This window comes from Mastigoproctus giganteus, chromosome 7 (assembly GCF_048544385.1).
Source record: "Mastigoproctus giganteus isolate SK-2022 chromosome 7, ASM4854438v1, whole genome shotgun sequence".
NCBI lineage: Eukaryota > Metazoa > Arthropoda > Arachnida > Uropygi > Thelyphonidae > Mastigoproctus > Mastigoproctus giganteus.
The window spans coordinates 97,497,184-97,517,609 of NC_143581.1; the positions used below are offsets into that span (position 1 = coordinate 97,497,184).

Here is a 20,426-nt window from a genome sequence, read left to right on the forward strand (position 1 = left end):
CCATGATGTTTACAGAGGACAATATAACATTTCTAAAAGCATTCATTAGACAATAAATGTGTTTAGTTAATCTCCAGTTCTGTCTAATCCTTCAAGTACGATCGTGAAATTCGAAAATTAAGCAATAGATAGCTTTCGGACAATCGAGAACTAAATTTGACAGCTGTCAGGAAATTCAGTGGATTCCCCCATTAGCCTACACATAGCCACAATAAGGGTGGTGCTGGATATTGGACTGCAGGATTTGAGAGGTTCGCTTGTACTGTGTATATACACTTTACATAATCTTATTGCAGAAACTGCGCCAGTGCCTTGCAATTCATCTTAAAGTGTTATATTTTAAAAATCCTAGTAATGTTACAATATTTTCTATTGGACTTTCTTTAGACTGCTGATTCTCACATATCCGGTTTATATGAATTTCCAGCTATTAGTATTATGACGAAAGCAAGCTTATATACAGCATCAGCCAAGATAAAAAAAAAAAAAAAAAAACTTCCAACATCCTCTGTCCCCAATAGTTTGTCTAGTCCTTCCTTGAATTTATTCCCACTACCCACTTCCACAACAACAATAACAGATGGAAGCTTGTTCTAGCAATAAACTACCGCTGATTGAAGGAAAATTGCCGCATATTTTTCCTGCAATCATCCTTCCTCAGTTTGAATTTGTGCTTCCTCATGTGTGTAGTCTTAGCAAGAGGAAGGATCCCATCAGCATTAAATACATTCAAAGTCTTAAACACTTCAATCAGATCTCCATGCAGATGCCTAATCTCCAGACACAGCAATTTGTAGCCTCAAGCCTTTCTTGGTAAGAGTACCCTTTTGTACCTTCACATGTTGCTCTTCTCTGCACCCATTCCAACAGATCCACGTCCTTCCTAAATTGAGGCCTCCAGACCTGTATGCAGTACTCAAGATTCAGCCAAATCATTGCCTTATACTGGCAGCGGCACTGGGCAGCTCAGAGAACTTCATATTTAATTGCCAAGTCTTTTTCATTCTCCCCTACCCTGAAACATCTTGATACTACACAGCTGATACCAACTGTGTAATGCGGAGATGGAGGGAACCCTGGTGCCGTCTGACACTAAATACACTTTACACCACCAATTGTGTAGTACCACACAGTTGGTACGTTAATCTGGGATTACTGCTCTCCCATATGAAGTACCTTGCAACTGTTAATGTTTAACCTCGATTGCCACTTCTCAGTACATCTCACTAATTTATCTAGATCTTGTTGCAGTAGCATACCCTGATTACTGTCGTTAACCACCGTGCCAACCTTTGTATCATCTGAAAAATTAGATATTAAGCCTGATATGCGATGGACGCAATATTGAACCATGGGGAAGCGAGATTATATAATAATCGTGCGATAATTTTCAAGCTGGATTATTATGTAAATTCGCTTGAAAAATTTCCGTGCGATGTCCCTATAGATGCGAGGCCCACTTTGCTAATGTTTACACACCGTCGGCGAAGAGCCGCCGGTGTGTAAACCCTTCTATAAGGAAATAAAATGGTTTACTTCTAAACGTTTGTTAGAGTTGTCTCGGCATTTTCTTAAGTACTGCTTGCACGTGAGACGGGAAGAACACAGCCTCCTTGCCACACACTCTTGGGTTTTATCTACGTCATCCATTATCCTAGCTGCCCTTCATACGTCGTATAAAGAACGTCGCCTTGATAATTTCAAAATGATTGTGCGACAAAATTGAGTATGCAATTGACTGAAAAGCGTTTATACATAATCAACAAGTTTGAAAGAATTTACATAAAGTTCCTCAGTCCACTAGAAGCAGCTTTTTCTCTTTTCTTGTATGCGAAAGATGGCCCTTATTTATTTTAACATACTGTGGGATTGCTAAAATTTGGTTTGTTGCTCAATCTCATTCTCTGGACACCAGTGTATGTTTATTTGTAAATTGTTTCAGTAAGCAATCTTGGTGCGCACAGGAAATTTCCTTCTGTACAAATGTGTAGGGTCGCTCTCCACATAAGTGATCGGCCAGCAACCAACAAAAATAATGTGGTTGCTAGCCGATCAGTTTATGAAACTGGTGTCAAGGACAGCCTTCTCACTGCATTACGCACTTGAGATCAACGAGATTTGTCTCGGAATTCTCTTAACTAGCGCTTGTCACGCGAGATGGAGCAGCCTCCTCCCCCTCTCCTCACCCCCCCCCCCAAAAAAACAAGCCGGATTTCACGGTGCTCGGATTCGATCGGTAGCAAGATAAAATTCCTTTTCTTTCTTTCCCACATTAATCACACAAAGCAATTAAAGTACCCTTCTCATTTCCATTCTTGATTACCGGCAATAAGCAGGTCTCTGGTATTATTCTGGACAGTATCTAGAATGAAAACACGCTTATCTAATGATAATTAATTCGAAATAACTATCTGCCACCGGTGGATGAGGGGGGAGGGGCTCTGCTTTTAGATGAATGACGCGGCTTGGACGTGGAAAATAAAAAAAAATTTTAAAAAAAATCCATATGAAGTTCTAGCGGTGGCTCTCCCAAAGTGTAGTTCTTTGCGACCAATTTCATTTTGCTGTGCCCACAACGTTTAAAGAGGTACTGAATTTGTGATTTCCCTCTTCTTTCAAGAAATTTGGGAATAATTAGTGGTGAAAGTCAATTGTTATCAGTAAGAATGCGAGTTGGAAGATGTCACCTTCGAAAAGAGCGAACATCCTTTAAAGACGGCGTCTTATTCTCTGCAGGGCTTTGTACAAATAAAATACCTATTTCACCAAGTTAAAAATAGAGATTCGGGTGCTTATGTTCTGATTTAATAAAAAAAATGCAGAATATAAGTAATAAAAACATTTGTGGACTTTTTGTTTTCTTAACAGTTTGACAGCGCTGTACTTTTAAGTACTCTTAATTTTGTGAAGACAATAAAATGAACTATTTTCCTTTTTTTTTTTTTTTTTTTTTTTAGATGGAATGGCATTTACATGTATTTGTGCTTTAATTTTTCCCGATTCTCTTCGAAACAGCGTGTTTAATGGTCTTTTTCCAGAGTTTCTATGCAGATATATTCGGACTGGCAAACTGTGCAACCAGCCATTGCAAATAAAACAACAGAAATGACGGGAACAAGAGAGAGATAGGAGGAAAGAAGAGGAACGTTTACTGCGTCAGTAACAGTGGAGATCCTTATGGTGCTACTCGGAATCGTGTCAAGACATTTCCTGAAAGACAATCCACTAGATCAGAATGTTGCGACCAGGAGAAAAGATGTTTTGTTTTAAATATTGCTTTATCCTTTTGTGCATAATTGCAATAAACTCTGATTAGTCCTATAGCTGCGGTCCACCTGAACATTTTTGCACACGTGTCAATGTTCTCGTTATTTTTCAATGGCGATGTCGTTTTCCGTCAAAACAATGCACCAATGCCATGTGACCAAACATGTGCAGATACTGTTTACATTTAAAGAATATTCGGACGATTGCGGTCTAGCTTTATTCCTTTACTGGTGTATAACAATTAATATCGATTTTCTGTTTATACTGGGGGACAACCACATAAGGTCAGAAAAGTTCACAAGACAGAAATGAAAAAAAACAAGAACATCATCGTATTTAGTAGGCTTGAACTTCGGTCACCCAAAGCATGTGTACTTATGTAACCTCGCGCTTGACCTCTCTGATGCGATATTATAATGGCAGAGAAAAATTGGTGTACAAATCGACCCTAAGCCAGATCTGTTTTTATTAGACGTTTTCTTTTCTTCGTTGTTGTCCGTATGTTCACCCTTCGTCATACATATTCCACCCCCCACCCCCGCACCAGCTACACCTTTTTTTTTGCTGGCATCAGAAAGTAACTGATGCAGGATTGTTTCGATCAAGTCTAGGTGGGGAAATTATTTTTCTATTTTATTTATTTTTTATCATATTTTTTCTCTCCCCAGATTCGCGGAGTTTGTTTTTTTTTTTTTTTTTTTTTTTTTTTTTGCTGGCATCAGGTAATGTAACTGATGTGGGATTGTCTCAATCGAGTTCGTGTGGAGTGAGGCTTTTTTTTTTTTTTTTTTGGAACTTTCAGGTGTGGGCAGCCTGAAAGTGGGGGAAGATGGCATCCATCCGATGGATGCGGTGTATTGGTGCTTAAATGCACAGTTAGAGAAGGCTCGGCTCCTCATACCAGGGACTAGCACCAAGAGGCGAATCTCCAGATGGTGTCCGCTTCCTAGTGACAAAATGGCCTGGTGTTTTTTTTTTTTTTTTTACACACATTATACTGTAGGCCTACTTGTAGATGTTCTACTTGAATACAGAGCACACGGTGGAGATGGACGTTAGCCCGGGAGCCACCTCAGACAGGTACATACACACCCTTCGTCATATAACCCGTTATATCTATTGAAAGAGCAAATGACTGAAATAACATAGCGCTATGGTTTTATGTCTTCTATAAAATTTCTGTTTGGCATTTGTTAGCTGTTCTCAATGCTGTCTTAGTTGCTTGATTGGGAAGGGGAATTCGCCACTCTTCATAATTATTAATTGAATTATTATTATTATATCCAACAGTACCGAAAAGGGGAGGAAATACAAACAAACCGTAGACATATGCTTAACAATACCTGAACATGAACAAACGTTAATTTTAAATGATGAACAGAAAATTTCTGTTCATTTGTGCCACTACGGAATACATGCATGGAAAGAAATTAACGAAATAAAATTAGGATAAGGAGAAACAAGGAGGCAGAGAAAAAAGAAGAGCATGGTTTTCGTCGGAAATTTTAGGAATGATTTGTTGAAATTATTTCCATTTCTTTCATTTTATAGAGAAGAATGCACAACTACAGAATCAAAAAATGTCGTGCGAACTAATACTTCTCACAATTAACACGCCATCATTTGAAAATCCTCCCTCCATAACCACGTTTGCAGACCTTTCTGCTTTCCTCACCCAAATCAAATAGAAGCTTTTCGCCACCAACTCAAATTCAGCACGTAAAAGCAGGCGCACGTCCACTGTTGATATGGAGGGGAGGGGGTGGAAAGCCACCGCTTTGACCTAGAGAAAATTATTCTTTTTCGAGTCTTTTTGGGGGAGGCTGAAGTTTGGAAGCCCCCCGCTTAAAAGAATATCTTTCTGAAATCGTCCTCTGAATTAGACTGAAAATGAACAGTGCTGAAATTAATTATTAAAGCGCGATAAGGTGCACTAAAAGCCAAAAGAAAAGAGCAGGGGTGAAAGAAGATGAAAAGAGAAAGACAATGTATCGGCGTTTGAAAGGGGGTGTGGACATAAAATAAATTCTAACAAAAGTACATTTTAATTCAGTTCATGTTCGATATCTTTAAAATTTACTCTTGAGGAGGTAAATAGGAATGTGCGCTTCCATTTTCTGATTAGTTTTTAATGTACTTTGAGGTTATTTACCAAAAAATCACAATTTCCGCCTCTCCCGACCTAATTAGACGATTCCGGATGATTTTTAAAACCCAGAATGGCCACCATAAAACATTAAGGTTGTATGCAAATTATACTTATGATCACACCTAAAATGATAAGGTTGCAAGATTCATTTGCATATTATGGACTGGAAGATTATGCTGCGTAATTTTGCCACGCTTATTGTTCACCTTTAGTGATCAAAGATTTAAGACATCGTACATTAACTAAATATGGTAATGAAGCTTGTATCCTCATGAACTACTCTGGCTTTGTGTATGCGTCCCGAAACATTCACAAAAATATATTTTTATTCATTTAAAACAAAATATACACGTACCTTGTTCTCTTTGTGGGGCTTAAACTGCCACGGAAAATTTTAGTGATTTTTACCGCTACTCTCCTTGTAAAACGCATTATTTCCATACATTGATTACAGCATTGCACAATACTAACGTACACAGAATAATTTCTTCCGCCATTTTTTTTTTCGTCAGTACAAAATGGAGTTTGCGTACTTTTTCTCAGAAGTGCGCCACCTGTATTCTTACAAGTAGTGTGAGATATTCTAATTTTCATTGTTCAATACACCTCACCGGATTCATAGGTGTATTTTAATTAACAGACAGAACTTTTCATTTCACATCAAGAGTATCACACTGCTGCGAACGTTTGGACGACACACACACAATTGTGTTACATTCTATTATATAACAGAATACTTATGGTTGTATGTACACTTAGTGATCACTGAATTATGACCACCTACCTAATATTTCGCAGGTCCTCCTTTTGCCCTTAGTACAGCAGCTATCCGATGTGGCATTGACTCAACCAATCGATATGCTGGAAGTCAGAACTGTGTTCTTCAAACTATTTCCGCATACACAGCACACAGTCAGCAGGCAGTTGACGATAGCGGAGACCACTGATACGTTGTTCCACATGCACCATGGAGGGTCCAAGTTCCTGCCAGCGAAATATGCCACACCATACAACCGCTTCCACTGCCCTGCACTTTTGATACCATACATGATGGATCAAGAGCCTCGTGTTATTGACGGCAAATCCGTACTCGACCATCCACGGTGTGGAGTAAATAACGTGACTCTTCCGACCAGCACACCTTCTTCCAGTCTTCTGAATGCTTTTGCACCAGGCGAGTCTTTTACGCCGATGAACCTTGGTTAACGTAGGGGTCATCTGCTAGTATAGCCCATACATACGCATGATGCCAGATATTGTTCCAGATTGGCCCATGTCGTATTGGGTAGTCAACTCTTCAACAGTGCTGCGCCTGTTCGCCTGTAATAATCGTCGGACCCGGTGCTCACGTCTAACTTCAACTTTTCGCTGACCTTTGCAGTTTTGCCGTCGGGTCGTTGTTTGACCATTTTGACGCCAGTCCTGGTACACTTTAACTACTGCGGCTCTGGAACACCTCACCAGTTCAGCAGTTTGGGAAATCGACGTACCAGCTCATCGACCTCCCACAATCTGTCCTTTATCAAATTCCGATAAATCCTTCCGTTTACCCATCACGCTCGGAATTTTACTACCTACTGAACCACTGACACCTTATCTATGTTACGAAGGTCGACCAACTGCGCACTTTTGTACTTCACGTGGTCAACGGGTCGCATTCACTTTTCATAAGGGTGGTCATAATTCAGTGATCACTCAGTGTATATACACCCCTATGTGCCAAAGGCTATAACCGAGTGTCCAGAGATAATAAATAAATTAGTTTACTGGTTCTGGTTATTTCCTGGACAACCAGCACTGGACCTAATGTATTCGGAATCATCAGGAATCATATCCCTTGGAGAAGGGAGGAATTTTTATGGGCTATTTTCATTTCACACCACAGTCGAGTTAGTCGGTCTTGGGTGAGGACAGGTTGCTTTTATCTACTGGAAACTCTGTTTTTCATATAACAAACAGCAATCCGACCGAAGAATACAAGTAAATATGGACGCTTTATAGCCTTAGCTGCTCTGGCATTTAACACAATCTTTTAATGTAACCGTCATATATATATATATATATATATATATACATATATATATATATATATATATTCTATTCTTTTTTTCGTTCGTTTGTTTATTTGGGTTATTTTTGTGTTGGTTTCCGCTCTACAGTTTTTGCCATACTGCTGGCTTATGTTTTATTTTTATTTAATTTAAAATATTGGATGTATTTCAGCTTCATATGGAGGAATTGCATGTCGCTGCCTCTAATGAATGCTTAATTAATTATTTATTTATTTATTCACTTTATTATAATAACTTATGTTAATATTTAATATAATTCAATGATAGTGTGTGTGTGTATATATATATATATATATATTGTGAATTCCTCTAACCGTGTGGTGCTAGTCTGTGCGGTTAGCACAGTGGTATCGTCACCGTCTCCCCCACACCAGGTGAAAAAGGCCTGGGTTCGAATCCCGTCGAAGACGCGAGGAACTTTAATGGGCTTTTTTTTACTCCGTGGCTCAGTTAGTAGGTCTCAGGCGTAGATATCAAGGTTTTTCTCCCCAGTAACTGGGGTTTTTTCGTCCAGCAAAACAGGCAAATCAACCAAAGAACATACGCAATTTACAGACACAAATACGGGTTAATGTATTTAATTACGGGCAACCCTAAAATAATATTTTTAAAATTTTTATAACCGTGTGGTGCTAGTAGTAGCAGTTGTACACTAAGTGCACAACTGCACTTAGTGTACACCATGATTTCTGTGTGTGACTGCCCGGATAAGGGCAGTCACACACAGAAATCATGTGTGTCGTGTCACTTTTTCGTAAACTACTGGACTCAATGCCTCGCCGTGATATTGAGTCAAGTAGTTTACGAAAAAGCGTTCCACAGCTATTTCCATCCATTCATGCTTGCTGCACCCCCTGTCCATAATTCGGCAGCATTCCTGGTGGAGGATCCAAAGCTCGAATGGGCCTTACCACAGCATCCCAAAGATGCTCCACAAGGAGGTTAATGTCCGGTGAACGGGGAGGCCATTCCATGGTGGTAAAATCTGCAGAATGCTCTTCGAACCATGTTCTAGTTACACCGGCTCTGTGGGGAAGCGCATTGTCCTACTGGAAGAGTCCATTGCCTGTGGGGGAGCGATGACCCAGGGATGCAAATGGTCTGCAAGTATAAAGGATGGACACGTAACCTAGACCGTTCAGAGATGCGTCTAGAAGTACCAGAGTTCCCAATGTGTGCCAGTTGAACATGCCTCAGACCATTTGAAGCACTGATTAAGTCATCAAATGCAGACATTATAGAGATAAGGGAGGCATGGTATCACTCATACATAAGTGATGCTGAATTTGAATACGGGTAGTACAATGTATACAAGAAGGACAGACAGGATAGGAGGGGTGGAGGGTTATGCTCTTAGTCAAGAAACATTAAATCTAAGGCAGTGCATCCAACCAACATGGCTGACTAGTGCAATGTTGAGTCAGTGGAGTATTTTGAGTCTGGTGTGATTATAAGCACTGGGAAAACAAAATTGAGAGTAGGCCTAATGGCTGTCACGAGTATACGAAACAGCTATACAGAGAAATATAGCGGGCCAGTAAATCAGAATGTCTCATAATGGGGGATTTTAACTTTCCAGACGGTGACTGGAATTTGTAGGTTGGTCACTTACACAAGACTAGCAAGACTGTGGATTTACTGGATGACTGTTTTCTATAGCAGCATGTGCAAGAGGACAACCAGAGGACGTAATACTCTTGATCTGATTATCAGCAGTGATTATTCTTGCATTAAGATCTGCAGATAAAAGGACCACTAGGTGGTAGTGATCATCACAGTGTACTGATATGGTATTTACTTAAAGATGTAACTACTCTCAAGGGTAAAGGGAAACACTTTTGCTTTCGTAAGCGTGACTACAGTGGTTTCAGGCAGTTTTTAAATTCTATGCAGTGGGATCAACTGATAACGTTACTACCAGCTAATTCTAAATGAGAATGATAAAATTAAAGGGTAAAATTAAACAATTTGCTTCTTGTCCAAATGGTACTCAAGCATTCTTGTCTGTGGCAAACGCTATTGGCTGAAACTTCTGTCCATCTATACTTCCAGCTCTGTTACGACCTGATGGTTCTGCTCCATCTTCAGCTAAAGCTGACTTATTAGCATTCTACCTTTCTTCTATCTCTTGTATTGATGATCTTGGTAAATCACCTAATATACTCCACTCAGTGCCTCCCGTGATCGTCTGACAAAATAATATTAGAAGAATTCTGAACAACCTTGTTGACATGAAAGCTGCAGCTACTGATGCCATTTCTCCACTTGTTCTCATAACTTGCTATGCTTCTGAATTTGCTCGTGCTTCATTTTGTCTTTCTTATTCCACTTAGGTGTGTGCGTGTTAAGCGCCAAAGCAACTACGACTATGAAGGGTCAGTAAAATTTGTCTGTAATTTTGTGTATTCTATGGTCGATTTGCTAGACGAAAAAACCCAAGTTTTTGTGAGAAAAAAAATGTTGCAGCCCTTGCCTAAAACCAACTAATTCAACCACGTTGTGAAAAAAAAAAAAAAAAAAAACTATAAAATTCCTCGCATCATTGAAGGATTCGAACTCAGGCCTATTCCACTAATTTGGGAGGACTATGGGCAATATCACGTATACGCGTTAACTCCTTCACATAACCTGACGAGCATTTCGTTTCATAACTCGTTTTAATTCGGGCTCTAAAATGAAGTCAAAATAATTTGTAAATGGATACTTTTCGGATCACTTAAATTTTCGGCCGCCAGTGTTCTTTGATGCACAGCAGCTAGCCTTCCTCTGCTAGCATGGTGTCTAAGAGACGCCATTTACAAAAAAAAATTGATATTTTTTAAAATAACAAAACATTTTTTGTTGTTTTAATTCAGGTTCACATCGAGGATTACTCCTAGGAATTTGACACTTTTTGTGGGAGTTAGTACTTTTCCTGCTAAGAACGGAAGTAGGGATGATGTATTGTTGGCAGAAGCCGTCCTACTCGGGGTAAAGATGAGATAACTTGATTTCTCGGAGTTTAGAGAGAGAGAGAGAGAGAGAGAGAGACTACACAATTTGGCATAATCACTGAAAGTGTTTAAATAACTGTTTGGAATTTCTGAAGAGAAGTTCTGTCTAATTAGCGATTCATTCAAATGGCTCTTACATAGCATCAAGTAGAGCTCATGTCATCAGCATAAAATAAGAACGCTGGAACTTAATCCATTAGTTGAACGAATACTGCAGCAAATAGCAGCGCTCTGTGTGTGTGTGTGTGTGTGTGTGTGTGTGTGTGTGTGTTAGAGAGAGAGAGAGAGAGAGAATAAAGAAGTTACTGTAGATCTGTTTCTCATGGCATAATGGGTGTGCTCAGGCTTATGGGCAAAGGCCGCTAACGCAACATCATTATAAATACACTTTTCGAGGCATTTTAGGAAGAAGCGATTGATATTAGCCTGAAATTCGCAGATGATTTCGGATTAGGCTTTTTTGTAAATGCCACTACTCTATATATAGTTAACCAGCTTGAAGGCACCTGTGCATGTTGGATTACTTTGTTGTAGAGAAGAGTGAGCCCTTTGCTGAATAAATAAGAAGCGATTCTGAGCCTGAAAAGAGGTATGCCATCACTTCCCAAAGAGAATTTGTCAGTTAGAGAATTTATTATTTTAATTAGCTGTTTTTCAGAAATTATAATACTACAGTTAAGTGAGGACACATTGGTTCATTCCAAGGATATATTTCGTACATGAATATTATCTTTCTTGTAACGCTCACACCATTCTTGTAAATCTATTGACAACCATACTTTGAGGCAGGCAGTGATATTCCGGCAGCGATCGGATCGTGATCCTACGGGGCGGAAGTTGTCAGATGTGATCCAGATTTCTTCTACTGAACAGTTTGAGAGGATGCACTACTGGATTAAGTTTCCATGTAGGGGAGGAACATCAATACGACAATGCCCATTTCTGGCATGTTCGGGAACAGTGTGTCGAAGAGTTTCTTTGTGGTTGGCATTGGAAGGTTAAAGTCACCGAGGATGATGACCTTTTGCTTATGATGGACTGTTGACGACAGCCGGCCATGCGGTCAGATTAATGACACAGTCCTCCGAAAACAGATGGAGGGCAATAAACTGAACATATAATGATCGATATTTCGGCAATTCGGTATTCTCTCAGAACTGGTTCGACATCCAGTTCTGGGTTAACGGATGATTTAATTCAAGGGAGCATGCTTCTTTGATAGATTTCTACTCCACCACCTCGTCTCCCAATCCCAGTAGATGAAGTGTGTGATAACCTTTACTGGGGGTGAAGGTGGAAATTTCAATTTGATCTCTGAGCCAGGTTTCAATCAAAATTACGAAGTCGTCGTCGGCACAGGAAAGCAGATCTAGTAGGCCCTACTAGTTTGCCCTCGTCGGTAGCACAGTTGGTAGGATCGTCGTCCTCCCCACACCGAGTGGAAAGACATGAGTTCGAGTGCCGTCGATGATGAAAGGAATTTTTATGGGCCTTTTTCACAACGTGGCTGAGTTAGTCGGTTTCAGGCGAGGGTAACATGGTTTTTTTCTCCCGGAAACTCGGGTTTTTCTTCCAGCAAACAAATCTACCTCAGAACACATGCAATTTACAAACAATATACACTGATCAATACGACCTTAGTCGCTGATGCTCCTGAAATCCTACTACAACAACGACAAAAACCTCCTAGTCCTTGTTTATTTTTTATGCTCCTAATGTTTTATAAAAAAACGGATGCTAACAGCCACAGAAGGTTGTATCACTATGCGATTTCCCTCTGAACTTTATTTCTGGTCGTATAACAATACGAAATCTGGTCAGGGGAACAATGTCGCGTTCGATAGGTATTGCTGGTAGATATTCTCAGTAGAATTCGGCCAGTCTGATTTTCGCTTATTTGGGACCGCATACGAGGTCACGAATTGCACATGATTCTAAGTCTATTGGGAGAGTCTCCTAATAAGTCGGAGAGTTGTTAGGAGCTTTACTATTCCATGGTATGGCATTACTAAAAGATCTTCTGGCCAGCAATCAGCGTTGAGGTATTTTTAGTAATTGGGCCCGTTAATTACCAAAACGCCTGAATCCTGAACGAGGCATAGGAGGGATCCTCCCATGAACTTTTTTTTCCCCACAACACTGTACTTTCCTGTGCCGACGACGACTTCGTAATTTTGATTGAAACCTGGCTCAGGGATGAAATGGAAATCCCCACCTTCACCCCCAATCAAGGTTATCACAGGAGGACGGTGATCCTAACAACTGATCCTAACAACAAGATGATCTGTAATAGAGCCACAGAAAAGGTTCGAAAGGCAAAGGCAGTTTATGAGAAATCACTAGCAAACAGAGCAAAGAGGGGGGATAAGGAATTCTTTACTTATATAAATGCCAAGAAGAGCAGGACAAACCAGATCGGATCTTTACGTAAGGGAAATGGGACAGTATTAAATACAAAAGCTGCCGTTGCACATGAACTCAACAGTTATTTTGCATCGATATTTACAAATGAAAAACCTTTTGTGGCAATACTGTGTTCAAGTATGGATACCGCACCTAAAGAAAGACATCGAGCTTCTTGAAAGGGTGCAAAGAAGGGTAACTCGCCTGGTGAGATCGGCAAAAGGGCGTCCTTATGAAGAAAGACTTCGAATATGTGGGTTGCAGAGTTTGGAAACTAGACACCTTAGAGGAGATTTGATTGAGGTGTTTAAGGCTCTGAGAGGCATCAGTAAAATGAATGAGGACGGAATTTTCAAGGTTATAAATGATGCTAGAACTAGGGGACATAAATTCAAGTTACGGGGGGGAAATGTTTAGATTGGACTGCAGAAAGTTTTATTTTAGCCAGCGAGTCATTACTGGAATAAGTTGCCTACATCGGTGGTAGAGGCTGACAGTTTGGGGAAATTCAAAGGTCTTCTGGATAGTACCTTCGGATGAGGGAAGCGCATAGGATGATACGTTTAATTTCGTTTTCTTTTATTAATTATTTATTTATTTTTATTTTTTTATCATTGTTCTATTCGTTTTTTTTTTTTTGACTGGTGCAGCATAAGCCATAGGCTTTCTTGCATCATGCGGCCGTTACTAATACTAATACTAGCTGCGTTACCACGAGGGCAATGGCACTGCTGGGACTGGTTGTGATGTTGGGGGGAACTCTCGCTTCTTTTGGCAATATTGGCCTGTTTTATGAGTAGATGCAAGGGATTGAGATGCAAGGGCCTTCCTAGTTTGCTCTCGTGGGTATTAAATCCTAAAGAAAAGAGGTCAAGAACCTGATCAAAAACTGCCGAAGGCTTCACACTCTAATAAACGCCAGAGAACTGGCTCCTTAATATTGTCTCCAAATACAACTGAGGATTGCGTGCAAAGTTTTTCACTTGTAATTTCAATCTATTTTTACAGCATCTATAAATTTTGTTTAATTCCAAACCCTAGCCATAAGGCCGTGAGGAGTCTGTAGTTTTGGAAATAAATGATTATTTTTTTTTTCGTTATTTTAATAGGGTTTATAAAATAATAATTAATAGCTCACCGTTTTCAATTCAGTAAAAAAGCTAAAAATTAATTTTTTATAATTCAAAGAAAACTAGGGGGGTAGTAAAAATAGACACCCCGTGAGTGTCTTTGCCGCCATTGAAAGTGCGAGTGAGCGAAGGCTAGTCATGATACCCTATGTTCTGTCAGAGAAATGTCTGGACTCTTCTGATATAAATAAACAAATTGGAAATAAACGTGGAAGCAAAATCTAGAAATGAACCTTGCCAGTTTGTAGAGTCCCAAAATGCACATTTATCTGTAAGTTTTCTCAAACGTACAGATAAAAGTGCTCATTAATATTCGTATTATGCACCCGTATGTGACAAGGCTACTGAACAAGCTCATCAGCTTTTCGAATTATGCAATATTTAGACACACGGGAAAGTACCGTATAGAGAGTAATATCGATGCTAAATACAACCATGATGTTCTGGTCACAAGGAAATTCTGCACTGCAAATCCGTTGCAAAGGCCGTGGCATTTGCCTTGAACCACGGTGCTACACCTCGAAGTTCAATGTTGTTATTTATTTCCTTCTAAGAAACTGCATAGTATATTTCGGCACTATGCCAACCATGAATAATGACAATAATATGCGGTAATGGAACACACCTGGTAAGGTAAAGTCACAGCGATGACTGATGAAGTAATGTTTATAAGTTCTTGTTAAAATTAAAACAAGGAACGGGCTAAGCTCTTCGTACTTTAGATTTGGTAATTAACGTGACTTTCTTTCTTAAGCTCACCTTTTTTGATAAAAATGAGTGCCATCACTCGAGTAGCGGAAATGCATCAATTTAGGCATATTCAGGATACATGCATATGCGCCTATTTTCTTCACCATGTCCATCTTTTTCTCTGTACCTCTGCATATAACAGAGGGAGTCCCAGTGGACTAATTTTCATGAAATAGGAAATATTTCAGCCTTTTAAAAATATTAGTCAAGCCATTCCAAATTTGACTAAAATCGGACTAACAGAAATCCGACAATTGTTATTATTATTTATTTGTTCATAGAATTTGTATATAAAAAAAATAAAGACAAGAAATTCATAGATTAAATGTAGTTTTAATGCAGTACTATTAGGTTTAGAGACAATCTGTGCACGCTTCGCGTGTATTGTTATGTAAGATTTGTGAACGTGGTGTCCCTTTTGAAGAGAAAAGAGCCTTAAAAGTATATTGGAGAAGAGTAATAAATATTATACAATTGACATTGATCGGCTAAGTTAGAGAACGTAAAACTATAGAGTTTTATTAAGTGTTCTATGGTTATAATCTTAGCAATTAATGGATATTATGTTACCCGTTCATGAATCAGAATATTTTTTCTGTGTTTATCTAAGTACAAAATATTACAATGAGTGCCCAAGATCCCGTGCTTCGCAAAAGAGGGAGAGAGAGAGACACACACACGACCCTGTTCACCTGGCTCTCGCTTCCGTTGAGGTTCACTCATGTAATAAACAGATGCTACTGTACTTTTGCGCTGGTTGTTAATGATGGACCTCAGCTTGCACTTCTTGGCCACGCTCAATTATGTAACGTGGCGGTTTGCTAGCATTACACGTGGGCAAGTGTGACCATTGGAATATTTTCCAAGAGCCTGGGTAGTGTTTTATGAAGGAAATGAATTAAGCACCATCTGTAAGCGGCCATGCAGCTCACAGATTGCCCAGGAGACTGCCCAACATGCTAATGATAAATTTTTTAATCGTGCACTTGAATCGCTTACGAGTTTTTCTCTTCCCAAGTGTAGGGGGGGTTAAAGATCCTGCATTCTATTCCTTGTTAGCCCAACGATGAGGCAGCTGGTAGCAGCATATCGTAGTGGAGAAGCAGCAGCGACTACCAGCAATATCTACTCTCTCTCTCTCTCTCTTTGCTCATGAAAGAAACCAAACGACTGTCGTAAGTCTATCATACACCAGATTTCAGCACCCAAATGTTAATACTCTAGTGCTTGGAGTTGCGCAAATGGTTCAGAATCCTCTCAGTAGCAGGTTTCCTTCGCAGTAGATTCAGACAGCCACAGTCGACAGCGCCACAGAGGTCTTCTTTCACACAGTCGATGATTTACGCTAAGCAATGTTCGCGATTTGATGCACGTCGATACATTGATCGAAAAGGCCTTTAATTGTTACATTGATTACTTTAATTGCAGACTTTACAGCAACGACAACTGAAGGATATAATGTGCCAACTATTGTAATCTTTCTTCAGGATAAATGGATACTTGCAGATCTTCTTTATTGCATTACTAGTGAATAGAAGTGTTCATCTTACATTCCGAAACATGATTTTCACACCTGAGAAATCTACAGTATTCGATTTCAATCAGAACAGCTCCAGTTACAACTACGTTGAACAGTTATTCCTCTCCTGGAAATAATGGGGATCCTTCGTGGGGTAACAGCTTTGTCGTTTTCTGCCTGATTGGCTAGCACTGGCACTTCAAATCTCGTCGCCCAATAGAAGAACTTAATAAGGACCTCTTCATTTAGTGCTGTGATTCGCTGTCTCAAACGAATATCCCCTTTCCGAGAAGGTGAAATCCCTCTGAGACTGGTAGGGATAACTCACTGTATTCTTCCCTCTCGTGAGTTATCCTGTTTTTATTCCCGGCAAAGAATGTACCGGCCCTTGAAGTGCTCAATTTACATATGTTGCACTGTGAGCTCGCCACTGACGCAATATTATTTCGGAGATTCAATATCGATTTCCCCAGCCTCCTAATCGATATTCTGTATGTATTGCTATTACGAGAGCAAATGAATAAAAAATACTTCTTTTAGACTATTTGATGCAAATCGGAGTAAACTGGCTTCATGTGGGTGTTTTTGTACACCCACATATAAAATCATATTAGGTCCACCCGAGAATCAACTCATGTGCAATATGCACATAAATTGCGTGTGTTCTCTAGTCGATTTGCCTGTTTTGATGGAAAATTCCTGAGATTTAACTCAACCACCGATTGGAAAAAAAAAAAAAAAAAAAACCACCGTCCTTCCCACACCAGGCTTCCGCCTGGTGTGGGAAGGACGGTGGTTTTTTTTTTTTAAGACATTAAAACTTTGTTACTAAAGTTTCTTCGCAATATATAAGGCCCATGTGTAGATGTATTACAGAGAAGCAGGAAACTCTCAATCACAGGCTAAATTAGAGATAGTTTACCTATTTCCGTCAGCATTCTTCTGTGCTATCCTTGACCCGACTAAACATCCGGAATATCAACCAATTAACATTTATACAGTACAGAAAGACATACAGCTGAAGAAAATACTCTTACATAGACATTTGAGCAGATGAGGAGTATTGCTGATGCTGGGCAGTCAGCAACATCAGCAGAGGTGGCTCCTGTGACGAAAACCTCACGCGTTACCATATGGGACATCTTTCGAGAGAGATATGGTATCGGAAAAGTTTGTTGAAGTCGATGGTATAATGTCGGCCTCTTTGAACATTTGATGCTTGAGGTTTTCCCCTTTAGTTATTCAACAGATAAACCGTTACCGACAAAGTTTCCTATGGTCATAACAACAAATCCAATCAGTGAATATCAGTCCATCCACTGAGGTCATTTGAAAATATCAAATAACTTTTTGGGCCTCCCAAAAAAGTTTTCACATTTTCAAATATAAATTCCATTATCATTAAATGAGGCTCTCAATCTCTGTAATGTTTTCAAGCCTTTAACTTAATAAGTCCAGAAAAAACGTTTCGTACATATTGATGGTTTCACATTCTAAAATAGCTTACTACTCGACATGTTAATGAAATGAATCGTCTTGCCTCAGAAGAGAGAAAATAAATATTAAGTTCTTTAAATACATTTCATTTTAATTTAAAGAGAAATTCCGAAATATCAATGAATGATATCTAAGCCAGTTTACTGAAATACCTTTTTGAAGGGCTCAGTTCAATCAAATATTTCTTGAAAATTCCAGCATTTTTCATGCGCAAACAGCGAAATATCGCAGAAGGTTCCTTTCATTATGAACTTTATAACGCAGCTTTTTAACTCTCATAAAGTTTCAGAAAAATTAATGGAAAATGAAATAACTTTTTTAAGGTCGTCCCGCATTTCTTGTTGGTATCTAATTGTAAAATATATTTTAAATTCTTTTTAAGTAGCTCAATAAGAAGGCAAAAACAAATAACGTATTCAGATGGCACAGCTGAGAGAGAAGATACCTAATTAAGAAGTTCACCATGTTCATTCACCCTCCTCTAATAGGAGGTGGCCGGAGGGAAAAAGAGAACTCAAGGTGGGGTGTTTAATCGACGAGGCAAACAAAACATAATAGGATTTAATTACTGTAATAACTAATAATGATTTTGTTTACTTACCATCCGCGTGTAAGGATGAGTCAGAAGCTCCCTGTGCCTGCAGACTGAAGCCTCGATCATTATGCAACCGTCATTGTAACGATAGTCCACACAGAGAACTCTAAAGATCCACCACCTCCTGCCGACAACTCTCACTACAAGAAATAATAAGCAACAGGGTTAATGGGTCGTCTTAAGCGAGAGTTCGATTTAAAAAAAAGAAAAGAAAAAAACAGACTGCAGAGAAACAAACTTGTTTCAGGTCCTGTTTGTTCTGTAAGGGATGACTTACGAATATCTGATGAAACGTGTCCTCGCACAAACACAGATCAAAGGTCAGCTTCTCTCTTATACCGGTAGTCGGGAGGAGGAAGGGGAGGGGGAAGGAGGAAGGTGAGTGGAACGGTTTCAGATTAAGATACGTAGCGGCCAGCGCGTGAATGGTGTTAACTGCTGGAGTCAGGCGCTGTCCCAGGGATGCTGGCCTCTCGGAAATACCTACTCAAGAGCACGGCTTCCCACTTACATGTGTGTTTTACTGATGCAGCTGCTTGGCAGGTGAAAGCACTCGTGTGAGAGAACGAGAGTCGATTTCGATGAGATGACGGAAAGTGGCGTTTTAAGAAATGTCGTACATCCCCGTGACACGAGAAAGGTACGCTATGCGGAAGGTTAGCAAGCGTCAGATGAGGCGTTGTTAGAAACAGGCCTACGTAACCAATAAAGTGGATCCGGGTTAAAAGTTGCTACCATGTTCACGGTCAGAGAGAGAGAGAGAGATGCTAATTGAGTGACAGCCTGCACGGAACTCTAATCCCTTATTTGTAGGGCTGTCAGATATCCCCAAACGCTATAAGGAAGGAAATGTGGATGTTTGTTCCTTAATTAATTAATCACGAAAGATTTACACACAATGCAAGAAAAAAATTTAATTTTTTATTACTGTTTTATTTTTCTGTCAAAAAGGTTGTGCTTAGACGCGAGTTTCCAAAGGTTTCGGTCAATTTCTTGGAATTTATGCATTCTGGAGAATGGAATGGCAGAAAACAAGATATTATCAATCCCTACTGCTGCCTAATTCCATTCTTCAGAAGAAGAAATCTTTAAATCACGCAGACACTGGACCTAGTCCAGTGTATGCGTGCAGCATAGTGGTTATAACGCCATCCTCCCCATACCAGGCGGTAAAGGTCCTGGTTCGACTCCTGTCAATGACACTCGGAACTTTTATGGCTCTTTTCACTCCTTGGCTGAGTTAGCCGTTAGTCAGGCGCGTCACTATCGGAATTCTAACCTAGGCCTTTTCCATCCCGTGTGGAGAGGACGGTATTATACCCACTGCTCTACATGCGAGGGAACTGAGGCGTAAAAGCACAGCAATTACTATAAAAAGAATAATAATAACATGTGTTTTTGTAGAGGGCGGCTCCTAGAACGTCAGTTCAACTCCGCCTCGCGTCTATGTGAAATTTTTTATATTTTTTTTGGCTGGTGCAGCATAGCCTACCCAGATATCTGATTAGTGTGTGTGTGTGTGTGTGTGTGTGTGTGTGTGTGTGTGTGTGTGTGTGTGTGTGTGTGTGTGTTCTGGTCACATGGCTACCCAGAAGCATCAATCGACTGGAGAAATGAGAAGGCGGGCCAGTCCCAGTAGAGCACGTACTGTCTCACTTGATGTTGCCAAGAGGTGAGATAGATTCTCGGGGTCCGTTTCAGAGGAGAGAGGGAAAAAAAAAACCGTGGTGTTGGAAGAATAAACAAAAAAAACAAGCCCAGAGCCAACCCCAGGGGAAACAAAAAAGGAGACAGAGAACCCTCCCTAGCAAGGCAATAAAAAGATGTTACTACACTACTCTCATCATACACCCCTTCAATAATACTGCCCCTTGATTTCTTCACCATAGCCAACTCCTATTCTCTCACTATATTACAATTATTCAACATCTGCTAATTTGCCATTAATCACTGCAGCAAACAGTCAAATCACGAAAAAGGACCAATTAGATCCTAAACTCTTTAACTATAGTATTCTTCTTCAGTGGCTGATTTTATCCACATTAAGCTAA

General features: G+C 39.8%; 1 protein-coding gene across 1 annotated transcript in view; it reads right to left on the reverse strand.

Moving 5' to 3' along the window:
• LOC150083097 (uncharacterized) overlaps positions 1 to 18,735 on the reverse strand; it is a 205,384-nt gene extending 186,649 nt beyond the window's left edge. The window contains exons 1-2 of the mRNA XM_090378388.1: positions 18,653 to 18,735; positions 18,382 to 18,515 (exon numbers count right to left, since the gene is read on the reverse strand). Coding sequence (XP_090234514.1) covers positions 18,382 to 18,441 — 60 coding nt within the window. The 5' untranslated portion in view covers positions 18,442 to 18,515; positions 18,653 to 18,735. The remainder of the gene's footprint in view (positions 1 to 18,381; positions 18,516 to 18,652) is intronic.
• Positions 18,736 to 20,426: the final 1,691 nt, after the last annotated feature.